The sequence below is a fragment of the Thalassophryne amazonica genome, chromosome 15, assembly GCF_902500255.1.
Source record: "Thalassophryne amazonica chromosome 15, fThaAma1.1, whole genome shotgun sequence".
In the NCBI taxonomy this organism is placed as follows: Eukaryota; Metazoa; Chordata; class Actinopteri; order Batrachoidiformes; family Batrachoididae; genus Thalassophryne; species Thalassophryne amazonica.
Window position 1 is genome coordinate 32751439 of NC_047117.1, and position 17828 is coordinate 32769266.

Here is a 17828-nt window from a genome sequence, read left to right on the forward strand (position 1 = left end):
ATGGACAATATGCTGTAGTGCACCATGGGGGTTTGGGTTTTTTGTTACTGTGGTTTATGTTAGCTTAACAGTGTTGTTAGTGTTACTGATTATGTCCACCAAGGACGTAATAAAATCATATGTGTTTATTTATTTATTTGTCTGTCTGTTTGACTGTTAGCAGGATTATGTCAAAACTACTGCACTGATTTTGATGAAGGTTTCACCACAGATAGATATTAGTCCATGGAAGACTCCGTTAAATTGTGGACATGATCCGGATTCAGGATCAAGAATACACTTTATAGTCTTTGAAGGGTTACATCAGAACTACTTCACGGATTATCAGCAAATTTGGATCACAGATAGATATTAGTCCATGGAAGACTCCATTAAATTGTGAAGGTGATCCGGATCTGGATTTGCACAAAATTTGCACCACAGATGGATATTAGAGCATGGAAAACTCCACTGAATTTTGTGTTTAATCCAGATCTGGATCTGGATTCTGGATCAAGATTTCATTTTATATAGTCTTTGAAGGATTATGTCAAAACTACTTCACGGATTCTCAACAAATTTTGGAAGTGATCCAGATTGGTGGATGTCAGAAATCTCTGATTGCTCATTTATTGTTTTTGTAGTTCAGTTGTTTAGTCAGTTTTGTTAAGTGTCATGTTGCTGTTACCATGAGTGAGAACTGTAGTGCATTTGATGTCTTCCGTCACAATCTCTGTGCATGTGTAAAAATAGAAGCACCTGCTTGTGGCAGAATGTGGACAAGACAAAAAGCTCTGTGTGTGTCTGTCCTTTTGTACATATAACTTCAATCACGGACAAACTGGAGAGAGTTGACATTTGGTATTTGGAATGCTTATGTATTTTGGGACAAGGATGAACACTGCCAAAACGGAAAGTTGATGGGACTAATGTTTTTGGGGAAACTATGGATATTAGCTATCAACACTGAGCAATAGACGTTGCTAATTACATTCTGGACTCAAATGCCATTCCAGCAGGTGGCGGTAAATCATCTTCATATTATTTGTGTGAGTGCGTGATTTTATTTAGTAAATTCAATGTAAGTACATAATTGTAAATACATTTAAAATACATGGTGATTTCAAATGCAATGACCCACAGTATAAGTGCTCTGGCTGCACAGTAATGATTGACATCCAGATTAATGGCTGCTTAGCTTTATTTATTTATTGTGTGTGTGTGTGTGTGTTTGTTTGTTTTGCCTCATCACCTCCACCAAGGAGGTTATGTTTTCAGTTGCGTCCGTTGTTGGTTGTTTGGTTAGCAGGATTACTCAAAAAAAAAATCCTCAATGGATTTCAATGAAATTTTTACCAGGGGTGTATGTTGGCTAATGTAGAATTTTGGTAATGATCCGGAACATGATCCAGATCCAGTAATGTTTTTAAGGATTCGTTATCATTGCAAGATAGGGCCAATTTCAACATTTTTGCATCTAACTTCATGAAGCATTCGTTAGCATTCGTTTCTCCTCATTGAATAAACTTGTTATTAGAAAATAAAAACTTGTGTAGTTCATGCAGTTTCTCTTTATAAATACATTCACTGAAGATTTAAGGGTTTAACCCTCTGGGGTCAATGCCGTCATATATGATGGCTGAGAACAAGCTTTACTAAATCATAAATAACTTTTTATTAATGATATGAGATAGAAACTTACTCTTTTTTTGCTGAAAAGTTAACTCCGCGGACATTTGAGCCACCGTCCTCCATCTTTGTACTCCTCATAGAAGCTGTGTGATAACGTGAGCAATGTGAGTGTCCGATCGGAATTGGTTTACCGTCACATGGTTTTCCAAAATCCAATCGTAGGACAGATTCACCTCACGTGACACACCAAAGATTGTTTGTAGGAGTGATGTGTTAGTAGTTTAGGTTATGTTTTCCGTCACGTCCGTTTGTTTGTTGATTGGTTGGTTGGTTTGTTAGCAGGATAACTCAAAAAGTTCTCAATGGATTTCAGTGAAATTTTTACCAGAGGTGTATTTTGGTCTAACTTAGAGGTGATTAAATTTTGGTGATGATCTGGAAGACAATCTGGATCCAGGATTTTTTTTTATTTTTCATGTATTTTATGTATTTACTGTACTCAGTATTTGTCATAACACTTAATGTGTGTATGGACACAGAATATGTCTGGTTGTATTTCGTATAAGCCTGTGTTATTCAATTCACTGATTATTAAATATACAGGAATAAATTGAAATTTTGTCTTCCAGCATTTATGTTTATTTATTACATTAATTGTATATGAAAATGTGCATTATGTTATGATATTTAGATAATGACATCAGATAGGTCACTTTGCCATTGGGGGGATCGCTTTGGCGTCATTGACCCTATGGCCTTGGCGAAGGTTTGTGCTCTCAGAGTGCTTCTAGTTAACAAAATATTTTTGGCTTGGGTAGGTTCTTGTCAGTCCACCAGACTTATAATACTGTGGGAGAACACTGGTGATTTTGTCAGCAGTCCATTGTGTCCGTCTCCTGTGGAGGAGATCTGACATAATAGGGGTGTGGGATGTACTTTGCACAGTCTCACAGATAGATTGTCTGAATAAGACACGAGAAGAAGAGGAAAGTTCAGTCTCACAGGAAAAATAAAGCCCTGTTTGATGCTTCTTTGGCCAGAAAGTCCATGGCTCCGGAACACAAGTTATCCTTACTGTTTCTGATCTTGTGCTGATCAGGACTGTTGATCAGTGGGTAGGATGAATGCATTTATCCAGAAAGGATGTTGAAACAACATTATTCTTGTCACATTCTCACAAGACAGTGTGGATATCCTCAACGCTGGTTTAAAAAAAAGTTATAAACTCAGATCAGTTTTAAGCCTTTTCTCTCTTTTGTACTTTTCATGGTTTTGAGAGAGGCAGTTTTTTCAATTCACTGAAACATTTCATGTTTTACTTTAATCCAACATGTGTCTTTTTAAATTTTTTTGTAAAACATTGAATGCCTTGTGGTCATTCAAGAGTACAGATGAAAGTTCCATATTTTCATTACTCATTAAGTTAGAGGTTAAGTGAAGTGCAGAATGTTCCTGGTTCAAACCCACCCCTGCCCATTCTCCATGTAATATGGAGTTGCATCAGTAAGGGCATCCGGTATAAAACTTGTGCCAAATCAACATGCAGATCTATTTCTGATCTTCTGTGGCTACCGCAAGTGAAAACAAGGGAGCAGCTGAAGGATTTACTATTAAGTTATTGTTAATGGGCATCTTTAGTATTGGTTGAAACTCTCATAATAACTAACTTGTGCTGACATTATTTCATAGCCAGTAATTCTAAGATGGATGTAGGCTATATGACTTTTTCTCGATTCAGATACGGAACATTATTGTAGAAACATGACTTGCTATAATCCTTTTAATTGTTAGTGTCAAGCTTTGTATAATAATTTGTCAAACTGTGTTTGTCTATTAATGCAAATTAATCTTAAGTACAACTTGGATCCTTTTACTGCTGGGCACATAATAGACCTACCATTGGGAACAGATATATATTATTTACTGGACTGTCACAACATGTGTAACTTTGCTAGTAAATATTCGGGCTGCTGTATTTCACAAAATTTTCACAAATCTCATAAAACTCTTGTGAAATTTCTTCCGTTTATTGCTATAAACTGCTGGAAAATTCATTTCAGGGCATCAAGAACTCTCTGGCTTCAGGGGCCTGAGGCAGGCTTCAGGCCAAGCTTTACTTGAACTCTGATTTCTCTATTACTGAATGACATACCTAATTTATACAGTGGCTTGCAAAAGTATTTGGCCCTTGGTATTTCATGCATTTTTATTTATTTATGCCATTTCAAATACAAAATGTAAATCAGGTTTCGCAATATAAAAATCTGGAAAATTATGTTCCTTAAACTCAAACTGAAAACAACTCCCTTCAACTTGATATAGATGAATAAAAATATAAAAGCCAAGCTGATGGTTGCATAAGTAATGGGCCCCTTTGGTGTAATACCTGCAAATAATCAGCACATATTATTATTATTATTATTATTATTATTATTATTATTGCCAGTTTTCTTCAGACAAGTCAGGGGATGGATACATGAACATTTCCAAGTCACTGAACATGTCTTGGAATTTATTTACATAAATTATGAAGAAATACAAATAGTATGGTAAATCTGTATGGAGCAGACAGTTCTCAAAACCGAGTGACTGTGCAAAAAGGAGAAGAGTGAGGAAAGCCACCAAGACACTCAGACAACCCAGAAGAAGTTATAGACTTCTCTGGCTGTGATTGGAGAAATTGTGCATAGTACAAGTTTTGCGTTTTGTATCCCCAGTTATACAGCGTCATGATGAAGCGGCATAGAGGAGGATTTTCGTTTACCAAAACATCAAATCTAGGCATGCATCTCAGATTTACCTTCTGGAAAATTCTAGCTGAACTTTCAGGTCTTTTTTTTTTTAAATAAGGAAAATCCTTTAGTCTTTAAAGTCTTTTAGTCTGACCTGTTTTGTCATTTCAGCTGGATTCATCATCACAGCCCATGGAAAACTGTAAACAGAAGACAACCTTATTTTGGAAGACAGCTTTTTGGAAATACTTTAATTCCTTATCGTGGAAATTGCTTGTAATTGAACATGGCATTTTTAAGGAAAACAGTGCTTCGGGCGCATTGTTTTTGACCACTGAAAAACAAGAAAAGTTGTCTTTTTTTCACCTGAGAACTTGTTTGATGCATGGAGCACAGATAGGGAAAAGGTGCATATCACGCACACGCATTACCAGCATCCTTTATTCAAGTAAATTCAGTGGTTTTTGTTGGTTAGTCATGAAAAGCCAAAGTGGATTTTTACCCTTATCACTTGGCAGTGTAAATGTGCATGCTTAATTTTATTATGCCACATTGCAAGTCCCCACAGTGTTACAGTCACACACATGCACATCGCGATGGCGATGTTCAAACAATATATCGTGCAGCCCTGGGCTGAAAGAACAAGGCCACAAATACAGACATTGGAAATGAGATTCTTCTGTCTGTCATCTGGGCTTACACTCGGGGACAGAATGAGAACCTCGAGTATATGGCAAGTACTGGGAGTAGAACTGCTGCTTCTTTGCATTGAAAGAAGTCAGCTAAGGTGGTTCAGGCATCTGGTGAGGATGTCCCGTTTGTCGCCCTACGGAGGTCTTCCAGGCACATCCACCTGGGAAGACCCAGGACATGCTGGAGTGGTTACATTTCCCAGATGGCTTGGGAACGAAATACCAATACAGTCTGCGGCATTTTCCGATACCGGAAAGAAGCCAAGTCTATGAAACCTCTCAATTGATGCTGGTCTCTCCTGCTGCTCAGCGTGAGGAGGGGAGGGGAAGGTTTCTGAGCTGAAGCCTTACTGTTTCTTCCGCGCACCGCAGCTGAGGGTTTTAAGCTACAGGTAGCGGCAAATTTCGGCTCTCGGGTTGAGATTGTCTATGCTGCCGAGGATGGATTTTTAAAAAAAATCACTAGAAATGTGTGCTGAAAAAAAAAAAAAAAATCAGCCACTTCAGCATCCCAAGGCTGTGAAACGCTATAAACAGCAGCTCAGAGCAGAGCACAAGACCTGCGCTGAGCAGAGTTTGTTCCTGTACCCTGAATGGGGAAATACTTAGTCAGAATCCTTCAGTATTAATCCAGAGTCCCCCGTGTGAGCCTCGCGGATGATACATTTAGAAATTTACAGTTTATTTTTCAGTTGAAAGGCTTCGTGTTTCAGAGAGAGAGAGAGTGAGAGAGAGAGAGAGAGAGAGAGAGAGAGAGAGATGTAAAATTTTTACTGTAATACTTGCTTTGACAATGTAAACATATGTTTCCCATGTCAATAAAGCTCCACTGAAATTGAGAAGGAGACAGACAGACATAGGGAGAGACAGACAGAGCTGCTCTGTTTTACCCTTTTAAGTCTATAAAAATAAGTCTAAAAATAAAAGTACTTAATTCTTTCACCAAAACATCAAATCCAGGCTTCATCTTAGATGTGCCTTCTGGCAAATTGCAGCTGAACGTTCAGGTCTCCTTTTTAAGAAAATCCTCCTCTGAACGCTTAATCATGAAGCTGTATAACTGGCGATACAAAATATCCTCATAAAATCAACAATAATAGTTCAGGTATCAGGATCGGATCGGAAGTGAAAAATTGTGGATCTGTGCATCCCTAGTTGTTATCCTCCAACTCAGAGTATATTTTTGCACTTCGCCCCGCCCCTTGTTTTACACCAGACATCTTTGCTGCTATAAGCCTAGTAACTGTGGAAACCTTGGGGAATCCCCCTGGCAGATCTATGTGCAAGCATTCTGGGCTGTGCCATGATTCATATGAATGCAGTGTGTGCACACAATTAAAATGAAATTGTCATTTCAGCACTAGAAATACATTCACGAGTGCACAAATTAGCCATAATTGGATGCTTAAATTAACCAGGAAGGAGTTTCATAAAGAAGGCCATATCAATAACACATAAAGTAGATATCAGTACCTTCAAAATGGAATCAGTTTGAAGAGTTTTATTTACTGTCCACATGAGCTTTTCTTCTAATAAAATGTGACCACAAAATGTTTTTTTTTTTAGATTTCAGAGGTTTCTCCCACAATAACTGTTTACCACAGATATGCCAAATTTACATATTTCATAGCCAGTATAGCTGGCATTAAGGAGCCAAGAAATGGAAAGGCTTCTTTGAGTGTAATGGTATGCTTCAGTGTCTCAAACATGGATGCTCGCAGTAGTCAATGTAATATTTTCCATAGTTTGAGCATCCATAAACTTCACAGTTTAGTGTCAGTGTCTGTTTCACTACAACCCCTGGCAACAAGTATGGAATCACCGGCCTCGGAGGATGTTCATTCAGTTGATTAATTTTGTAGAAAAAAAGCAGATCACAGACATGACAAAACTAAAGTCATTTCAAATGGCAACTTTCTGGCTTTAAGAAACACTATAAGAAATCAAGAAAAAAAAGATTGTGGCAGTCAGTAACGGTTACTTTTTTAGACCAAGCAGAGGGAAAAAAATATGGAATCACTCAATTCTGAGGAAAAAATTATGGAATCATGAAAAACAAAAGAACGCTCCAACACATCACTAGTATTTTGTTGCACCACCTCTGGCTTTTATAACAGCTTGCAGTCTCTGAGGCATGGACTTAATGAGTGACAAACAGTACTCTTCATCAATCTGGCTCCAACTTTCTCTGATTGCTGTTGCCAGATCAGCTTTGCAGGTTGGAGCCTTGTCATGGACCATTATCTTCAACTTCCACCAAAGATTTTCAATTGGATTAAGATCCGGACTATTTGCAGGCCATTGACCCTATGAGTCTTTTTGCAAGGAATGTTTTCACAGTTTTTGCTCTATGGCAAGATGCATTATCATCATGAAAAATGATTTCATCATCCCCAAACATCCTTTCAATTGATGGGATAAAAAAGTGTCCAAAATATCAATGTAAATTTGTGCATTTATTGATGATGTAATGACAGCCATCTCCCCAGTGCCTTTACCTGACATGCAGCCCCATATCATCAATGACTGTGGAAATTTACATGTTCTCTTCAGGCAGTCATCTTTATAAATCTCATTGGAACGGCAACAAACAAAAGTTCCAGCATCATCACCTTGCCCAATGCAGATTCGAGATTCATCACTGAATATGACTTTCATCCAGTCATCCACAGTCCACGATTGCTTTTCCTTAGCCCATTGTAACCTTGTTTTTTCTGTTTAGGTGTTAATGATGGCTTTCGTTTAGCTTTTCTGTATGTAAATCCCATTTCCTTTAGGCAGTTTCTTACAGTTCGGTCACAGACGTTGACTCCAGTTTCCTCCCATTCGTTCCTCATTTGTTTTGTTGTGCATTTTCAATTTTTGAGACATACTGCTTTAAGTTTTCTGTCTTGACGCTTTGATGTCTTCCTTGGTCTACCAGTATGTTTGCCTTTAACAACCTTCCCATGTTTGTATTTGGTCCAGAGTTTAGACACAGCTGACTGTGAACAACCAACATCTTTTGCAACATTGTTTGATGATTTACCCTCTTAAGAGTTTGATAATCCTCTCCTTTGTTTCAATTGACATCTCTCGTGTTGGAGCCATGATTCATGTCAGTCCACTTGGTGCAACAGCTCTCCAAGGTGTGATCACTCCTTTTTAGATGCAGACTAATGAGCAGATCTGATTTGATGCAGGTGTTAGTTTTGGGAATGAAAATTTACAGGGTGATTCCATAATTTATTCCTCAGAATTGAGTGAGTCCATATTTTTTCCCTCTGCTTGGTCTAAAAAAGTAACCGTTATTGACTGCCATAATTATTATTCCTGATTTCTTATAGTGTTTCTTAAAGCCAGAAAGTTGCCATTTGAAATTACTTTAGTTTTGTGTCATGTCTGTGATCTGCTTTTTTCCTACAAAATTAAACAACTGAATGAACATCCTCCGAGGCCGGTGATTCCATAATTATTGCCATGGTTGTATAGTCCAAGTCTGGGTGTCCATGACAACTGCCACAGAAAATTTCAGGCCTCTAAGTCCATTATTTGCTGAGATATTCTACCTTGAACATGGCTCCAAAAATGACGGCCATAATTTTTGCTTAAAAAAACGGCAGACCGCATGCACACTAAATTGGCCATATCTCAGAAACTACTTGACCTACAGGCCTCAAACCTCAGATTTATTGTTCTGAATAGTTTGGGAATATTTGTTTAAAATTTAAAGAAAATCTGAGCCAAAGTGCATGAGGCCCCTCAAATATTCGTTGAATTGACATGGAATGACCCAGTGTCTTTTTTTTTTTTTTTTTTTTTTCTCCTCGCTGTTTTTGCATCTAAAGTATGTAATCACATGAATTTAACTGTACAGTTGGTATCTTTCATCTTCAGCAGTTTGACCAAGTTCGTGTTCCTCCCTTTTCTTTCTGTTTAGTGCAGCAGAGTGGAGTCAGACATTGCTACACAAGAACACGCCAGAACCTCTACATCAGCAAAAACACAAAGGTCATCTGCCAGGGCTTCACAGGGAAGCAGGTCTGTTTCAAGACATCATGCCATCAACAACACTTCTTATTGTGGTTTCACAGGTGGTTAAAGTTACTACACATTATCTAGTAACTGTGGGACACACACACACACCAGTTTCTCATTCTGTGTGTCTAAACCTTTCCTTTGTGTTTCTTTTGTTGACCAGTGAGCAAGAGAGAATTTTCTCTTTGCTTTCCAGTATTGTTGTGGTTGACACTTTTTCTTTCCAGGGTTTTTCCTGCAGAGACAAATGTGAGGCAGCCACTTCAGTCAAATTTTGTGCCGCCTCAGTCTCGCCTGAAATCAGCACTGGGCTTTGCCTGAAGTAAAAGCTCAGGCAAAAATATTCTAACGATATTTGCCCCACTGGGCACAAGTAATTCATATACTTTGTTGTTGGTAAGTGACCTTTTTGTTGTTTGACAGTTTCACCGTTATCACAGACATGTGCGCACACACATTTGATCAGCAAACGTGTTGGCAGAACGTCTTTGAGGTTCTTCTACCAGCTGATGCTGGTAGTGGAATTTATCAACATGACATGAAAAGTCAGAACACGGGCAACAAAATATTTTCCAAGAATGCATTCATCGGTTCACCTGTTAAGTTTTTCTCTCTGAAATAGCACATGTTCTTGTGGATCAGACAGACCATTACAAGGTTCCATTTAAGTACCCAACAAGGTAGTTAAATGGTAAATGGACTGCATTTATATAGCGCTTTTCCATCTGCATCAGATGCTCAAAGCGCTTTACAATAATGCCTCACATTCACCCCGATGTGAGGGTGCTGCCATAAAAGGCGCTTACTACACACCGGGAGCAATAGGGGATTAAAGCCATTGCCCAAGGGCCCTTCCTGTCAGGCTGGGGTTTGAACCGAGGATGTTCTGGTCTCAAGCCCAACGCCTTAACCACTAGACCATCACCTCTATAAAATCAGTGACTATAAAAACAACACAGATTTTACATATAAGCCATGGGATGAACTTGAAAAGGTCATTTATATTTTTAATTCTGTGACGCACTTCACTCTAAGTAGCTAACACATAATTTTCAGAAATACAGCAATGATCTTACTGAACAAGACTTCTAAATTTTGTCAGAGGTAAAAGTTGCACATTAGTGGTATTAATCAGTCAAATTTTCATGTTTGAAAATGGTGCCCTCTGCTGGTCTTTTTTTTTTTAAGAGGTACATAAACCAATAGCAGAGGTACAATAGTTGGCCTCATGTTTCGACAGAATGCTCTCATACCTGAGTGATGTTTGCTGCACACCTGATTTCCTGATTATCCTTTAATTTAAATGGTAAATAGACAGCATATATATTGCACTTTTCCATCTGCATCCGAAGCTCAAAGTGCTTTGCAATTATGCTTCGCATTCACACAGACATGCTCACACACCAATGCCAGCGACAATTTTGATGTAGACTGTCATGCATTTTTAACTTGGCAAAATAAAGCTCTTTGTAAACATGTAAATGTTACAGTCACATAGCTAATGTGAGCATGTGCATAATTTATTTTTTATACACCTATTTAAAAAAAATATCTATTTCTGATGTTGAAATGGGAGCACTGGAAAATAAATGGACAACATACACAAATTTCCAAAACTTGTTTAAATTTTATACTTCCAATAAAATGTTGTGGAAATCCTGGCAAAAAAACAAACAAAAAAACAACAACATAGCTTCAGTCCTTACATACTCCATAATATGTTACCTGAAAAATTACCATTTTTTTAGTATACCTGAAAACACACTTCACCCTTCCTGCTAATAAATAACATATAAAGTGTGAATTTATCATTGCAAAATTCAAGGAATGCTTTTATCATGACAAGTTATAGCAAATGCAGTAAAATATGCAACACAAGAATGATCTGCACTCGAGGAACTTCTGCATAATCAGCAATAATTTCATGTTTTTGTATGGTACGTCCAGAAAGTATTCACAGCGCTTCACTTTTTCCACGTTAAGTTACAGCCTTTTTCCAAAACTTATTTGCATTTGAATTAATAACCTTTAATAACCTTACCTTTTTTTAATCTTCAGTGTTTTTGGATCAGAAATAATTAATTGTCTGCAGTCCAGAAGGGTTTGTTTAGGAAGAAGAGATTAAACAACATTAATCTTCAAATTGGTGTCAAGATGCGGTCACAGTTTGATTGCTACGAAGCACAGGCAGAGCAGGTAACAGTGGGCTAAAGAGTCAGGCTATTGTTACAGTCCACTCAGCTCTAAATGGGTACCTGCCTTCATTGAGAAATGAACCTGCCTAGCCTGACGTTAGGGTTTCCACGATAACGTTTGCTGGACAATATATGTCCTCAGAAAATAGGTTAATATCACAATATTATTGTTTGTCATATTGACCATTTCCTGCCATTAATATAATGAAGACAATATAGCATAGAAATGTAGCTGCATCCTTTCAAAGAGCAATGAACTTTTAATTCTCAAGAATATTCAACATTGGAATGGAAATATGGAAAAAAAAAATCATAAATCACATTCATATTTCAAAATGGTGGTATGGGCTATGGCCCCTCAATGCCTGAAATAATGGGCTATTTTGTCCATATGGTTGGACATCAGTGGGCCTATTTGAATCATAATAATAATAATAATAAAAAAATTCAAGATTTATCGTGTGTGTGTGTGTGTGTGTGTGTGTGTGTGTGTGTGTGTGTGTGTGTGTGTGTGTGTGTGTGTGTGTGTGTGTGTGTGTGTGTGTGTGTGAGATCTATTGTAAGAGCCAAAACTTGAGCAGGTTAAAGTTAAACATGATGCAAATTTCATTATTTTGTATTACTGTATATTTCAACCCCATCTCATGAAAGCAGGAGACGACACGACTCGCTGAAGTGTTGGTGACTTATGTGAACAAACACACACATAAATGGTGTTATATCGAGGTCAACAAAATTATATTGTTCACTGCGACAGGCCTAAGTGGCGTCCCGTCCAGGGGGCGTTGTGGAGTCTTATCTACTTCAGTCCGTGGAGGCCGGAAATAAGCACCGGTGTCACCGACCGAACGGTCCCCCTCTAAAAATTGGTCCTCCCTGCCTTCAATGCACCTTCGTCATTTTGGAGCATTAGCAGCAATTCACCATTGCCTCATTTCTGTTTAAAACTGCACTCCAGTCATCATCTGTCTCAGTGACAGCTGAAGCTTTTGTACAACAATCGTTTCCACAGAAATTCAGTGTTATTTCATAATAAGACGGGAGAGCGATCAGAGCACAATAGCAGCACGAGTCCAGTTCCTGCACATTCTCTGATTTTGATAACAGCTTAATCCAGACAGCTTTACATGCATTACTGTTTGTATAATGACTAAGGTAATTGAAGTCCAAGGAACATTCAGCAACTTAGAATGTTCATGTATCTATTCACTGATGTAAGTAAATTAAGCTGGCTGTAAAAGTAATGATTTGTATTAATAGTAATAATCAAGTTTGGCTACTTTTAGGCTGTCAAAATGGTGATTCTGTGTATAAAAGTGCCTGTAATTCCTAAATAATTAATGGGATATTTTTGTTTGGAAACATGGAATGGAAAGGGATACATTTGCAAGTGTACATTGCAAGCACATCTTGTTTCCTTTTAGCTCCAGTGTAGTGTACAGAGGCAAAATACTAAAATCATGTTACTGTCTAAGTCCTCATTGACCTGACTGCAGCATTACAAGACCATGCATTTATTGTACCACAGTAACAATCACAATATTTCTCACAGTGTGACTTTTTCATCAAATGGTGCAGCCCAACATCAGAATGAAAGTGTTGAAATTAATTATTATATATGAAAGATGACTATGTGTCTATGGCGACTTTAGCATCTGGCATAAAAATTGTGCCGAATCAATCATCTTTAAAAATCTGATTTCCATTCGGGTTCCATGTGGGATTGGGTGAGATGGAGATGGGTGATTTCTAATTGTGGAGAAAGGAGAGCAGCCGAAGATAGTGGGGGTGGGGGTGTTCCCTCATGACTGTTGATGTGCTGGTGTTGCAACACCTGAAACACTCTTATAAGCACAGCAAAGCAACTGTCCAGAGCTGAGTCAGTTCCATTAATGACCATACGATGTCAGTGAAGTGCTCTGTTGTTGACTGCTATGTGACAGTTCGCAACTAGTGGAAGATGTGTCCATGTGGATGCACACAGTTTTCATATGTTGCCAGCAGCTGAACTGCATTAATGTGAGCATTGTCTCAGCAAGTGTGTGCAAAGGAGACAAGTTGGGGATGACATGCATGACAGCTCTGAAAGTGACTGGCTGTGATTGGCATAGCTGTGCATTCAAGAACCCTTTCTGGTTGCTTCATCACAGCCAGTTTTATGGTACAGACGCACTGAGAAAGCACCTTTATAAAAGAAGGCATATGAAGTCAGACTCGAGCGTCATGTGCATGCTGTCAGACTGAAGCCTGGAAGTTTGGTCTCATTTGGGATTCAAAAGCATCACTTTATAAAGGCGTCAAGAAGCCTGAATATTTGTTTTGTTGGTCACAGTAAAACAAAAGGTTTTATGGACAGATCTAACTGACTGGTTAATATAAATAAATATATCATGAATAAAATATCTGAGTTCCTATGTAAGAATAATGTTAACAATAATAAATTGCCATCATCAGCCAACAACAGATGGATGCCATGTAATCGCCTTTATCTATTTTTTTTGTCTTAGTTTATCTGAGTACAAGATATGAGTGGATTTTCACAGAATTTTATGGCATTGTTCATTGTGGCACACCATTTTGTGGCATTCTGCAAATGGGCGAACATTTTTCATAACTTAATTTATAATATCACAAAGATATTATTGTCCACACACTTGTTGGGTGTTTTCATGACAGTGATGGTTAATATGGACTTGTATTGAAGTATGTGCTTTCTTTTCATTTAACCTTTATTTGACCAGATAAGGAAAAAAAACCACTGATATCAAGGCTTCTTTCACAGGGGGGAGCTGGTCAAGAAGGCAACAGCACACACCAACTGGCATGATCTCTTAAAGAAAGAGATCATGCCAGATCTCTTAAAGAGAGCCTGCTACACTAGCAGCAGAATCCCAGATGACTCACCGAGCAGCAGCCCAATGTGGCACGGGATCCTGACGATAAAATGTCCAGCAGTGGCAACCAGCAGTTTCACAATCTCCAAGTCAAAGTCCAAAAATAACGAACATCAACGTTTGAAATCCCACTGATTAATCAGAAATAAAACCAATGGAGACTCTAACATGGAGACTCTTTATGAGAGCCCTTGCAGTTTATCTGTTATTTTTAAACGAGGCCAACATACAGCCATCGGGTATTGTGAAGACCTGGTGTCCGTCTGTCTGTCTGTCCGTCTGTGTATAGTCCTATTCTATTACTGTCACAGTCTTCAAATTCACAGGGAATATTCTTGGGGCACAGACTTTGGACAAGTTCAAAGATGGCTAACCTTGACATATTTTAAGAGGTTAAAAAGTCACATTCAGTTTGACTCTGTTCTGCTTTGTTTTCGAGTGGCTGGGAATGACAGCCAATCAGAGTAGAGCTGCACCATGACGACAGTGGCTGGTCTCTTCAAAACCGCTTTGCTTTGTGTTTATATGCACGTCTCTCATATAGTATGTAAAAGCTAGCGAGAAGTAAACGCTTCTAAAACCGAAAATGACGTTTTTGGAACCTAATAACACCTCTGAACTTATTTCGTGGACATTAGCGTGGTGATGTCACAGGCTGGTAGCTAGCTGGAAAACTCTGTTTTGTTTCCTCTTTGTCATAAATTATGTAAAAGATGGCGAGAAATAAACACTTCTAAAACTGAAAACCAGTGGTGGCCACAGCTAACCAAAAAGTTAGCTTTGATAACCGCTAATCCGCTAACTGAAAAGTTAACTTTTATGACGCTGAACCGCAAAAAATGTTAGCGGAAGTTACAGCTAACCACTAACTTTTAGTGCTGTCGGCTACTGATAAGCCAGTTTCGAGTTTAAGCACCAAATCAAAAGCGATCACAAACCCAGAAACGAACAACAAGCCAGGGCTTCTGTCTTACGTAGTCAGACGGCTGTGAGCTCAGTCCTCTTTCAGCAGAAGCAAGCGGAGTGGGTCGGCTGCTCTTGCCCAAAGGGGGGGAGTAATTTACATGCAAAAAGACGGACAGTGTGGAGGAGACATGAAGCGCAACACACTTTTCACTTATGGTTTTATTCATAAACAACTAATTCCGGACAGTTTGTCGATATTAACGTACCCGTGTCATTTTTACAGAGAAATATCACATATATGATGTATCTTTTACAGGAATGCATTAAATTCTGAAGGTTTGAGCTTTAACAGACACACACTTGCCAAAAGGCAGATGCTGTTAAAACCTAAATATCTTTTTGATTGACTGATTAATAGAGGAGCTTCATTAAACATGTACAGAATGTAGGTAAGACAAAAGGATTTTAATAATTAAACAACTGCAAATTATAAAGAACACAAGGCTCATGCGGCCAAGTGTATTTTACCATTGCGTTATATTTACAATGTATCCTGACTGGGAAATATTTTGATAAATCTGTCACTTTTCATATTACTTTCAGTTGTCCAAGGAGATTGAGTTAAGCTTTCATTTTTCTTTGTGGTCACAGACTTGTATTTTCATTTTTGGCATACATTTATGAGTACTGGAATTGGAAACCAGTTTATGCCAGCCATATATAGCAATCCTTTTACTTGCCATAGGTGGTTAATCCTGGATGACAGTATTTCCTTTCCTCTGTGTCTGTTTATGTCTCAAGGTTGACACCATAAAACATGATGTTCATTTCATTACACACTCATATGCAGAAAAACTCTTCTTTCCTTTCAGGGAACATTTCACAGTCAGCAAGCTCTTGACTATGGCTCCCAGCTGGTGGGGGGTGTATCACCCGGTAAGGGTGGTAAAACACACCTCGGCCTCCCTGTGTTCAATTCAGTTAAGGAGGTAGGTATTGATTTACTTTTCTGTGACTGTCTTTTTTAAATGTGGGAATGACATTTGGGAAAATTGATGTGGAGTCTTAAATTAGACAAATAGAGAAGTAGCTTAGTGGAATCAGGAGTTGGGCAGCCGATATAGATCTTAGTTTGATTCCTGGTCACACTATATGTGTGTTGTTGGTCAGGACAGTTCATTTGCATTGTTCCAGTTTGCCCAGGTGTAAATGGGTTCCAGCCTTGGCTAGGGAAGTAACTTGTTAAAGTTGTCATAGACTTATCTCCTGTGAAAAATGTAGGCCTCACTGCCTATACAAGACTTTCTTCTTCTTAATTTAGACCATTGAATTTAAAATAAAATAAATGAATGAATATATTGGATGGGGGCAAAAAACAAAACATGAAAAGGAAAACAAACAAAAGTACAAGAATTAACTAGTCAGTAATCGGCGATGTAGATGTGTTTTGGTTATGACCACAGTGTGAGAAGCTTCACATTTTGTGAAATTTGTGTGCGTGCTTATGAAATTATGTCTATATTTAAAATTGTACGGCCTATGGTTTTTAAGGTTTTAGTCATTAAATAATTTTCTTTGGCAACACTCTAACTTTATTTATTAGGCTTTAAATATGGGATTCTTAATATGACATTGCCAGTATGATAAAAATTCTTAATGCTGTCCCTCTCTGCCCGGTGTGAGGGGCTCAACACTCGCCTCACACCGGGCCAGTCACAGCTCCTTCCCTGGCCACACTGACAAACAGTCTCTGAAAGAAGATCCTCTCAGCAGAAGTCCACTCTTTCTTTTGTGTTTTGCTCAGACTTGCACTGAGTGTTTCACTTTTTAATTAGCTTAAATAAAAAACAAACAAACAAAAAACAGTGACTGTGAGGCTTGCATGTTTAACCTCCAGCTGAAATGCATCTGCTGAATCACAGAGAAAGAGGGATAAAAAACAAAAATTCACACAGTGACCTAGTCCACCAACCTTAAAACAAAAAAGGTTAAATTATAGAAGTTGGGGAAAAAACAAAACAGAAAGCCACATCCCATTGCCATTTCAGCAAAATGTCAACACTTTGGCTCAGCAACATTGGGCCATTGCTTAGGGCCCCTTCACATATAGCACGAATAAGTAGGAATCAGTGTGAATCATGGTGAAACAGCCCGAATGAGCGAACCACGAAAACATCGAACCAACGTCGGGAGGGACACATGGTCGGACAGGCGTGAACACAGTGCGAGCAGCTGGAGCGTGTGGAACCACATCGCACAGCTGCTGTGGAAGAAAATAAAAATAAAAAATACATGCCACGCGCGGGATTCGAGCCTGCAATTTACAAAAAATCTGATTAACAGACAGAAACTTTACCACTGTGCTACCATTGCTGTCCTATAAAAGGAGTGTAAAATTCCTAAAATCAACAAGGAGATAAACGTATTCAAAGAAAAAAGAAAAATTAGACCATGTAGATGAAGAGAAAGTCTTTAATTATGGTGAAAAATGAAAAATGTTTCTCAACATTCAATTGCAAGGAATTTAGGGATTCCATCATCTACAGTCCATAATACGACAACGTAGACCCCAGACTGTTGAACAAATGAAGTCGTACATCAAGCAAGAAAGGGAAAGAATTCCACCTACAAAGCTTCAACAGTTAGTTTCCTATTGAGTGTTTGGGGAAGGTTAGAAGGAAAGGTGATGGAACACAGTGGTAAACATACCACTGTCCCAGCTTTTTTGAAATGTGTTGCAGGCATCCATTTCAAAATGAGCAAATATTTGCACAAAAACAA

General features: G+C 38.4%; 1 protein-coding gene across 1 annotated transcript in view; it reads left to right on the forward strand.

Annotated features, from left to right (window-relative positions):
* The window catches only part of suclg1 (succinate-CoA ligase GDP/ADP-forming subunit alph), a 92868-nt gene that overhangs the window by 5987 nt on the left and 69053 nt on the right, over positions 1–17828 (forward strand). Inside the window, exons 2-3 of the mRNA XM_034187876.1 lie at positions 8955–9055; positions 15920–16036. Of these exons, the coding sequence (XP_034043767.1) occupies positions 8955–9055; positions 15920–16036 (218 nt within the window). The remainder of the gene's footprint in view (positions 1–8954; positions 9056–15919; positions 16037–17828) is intronic.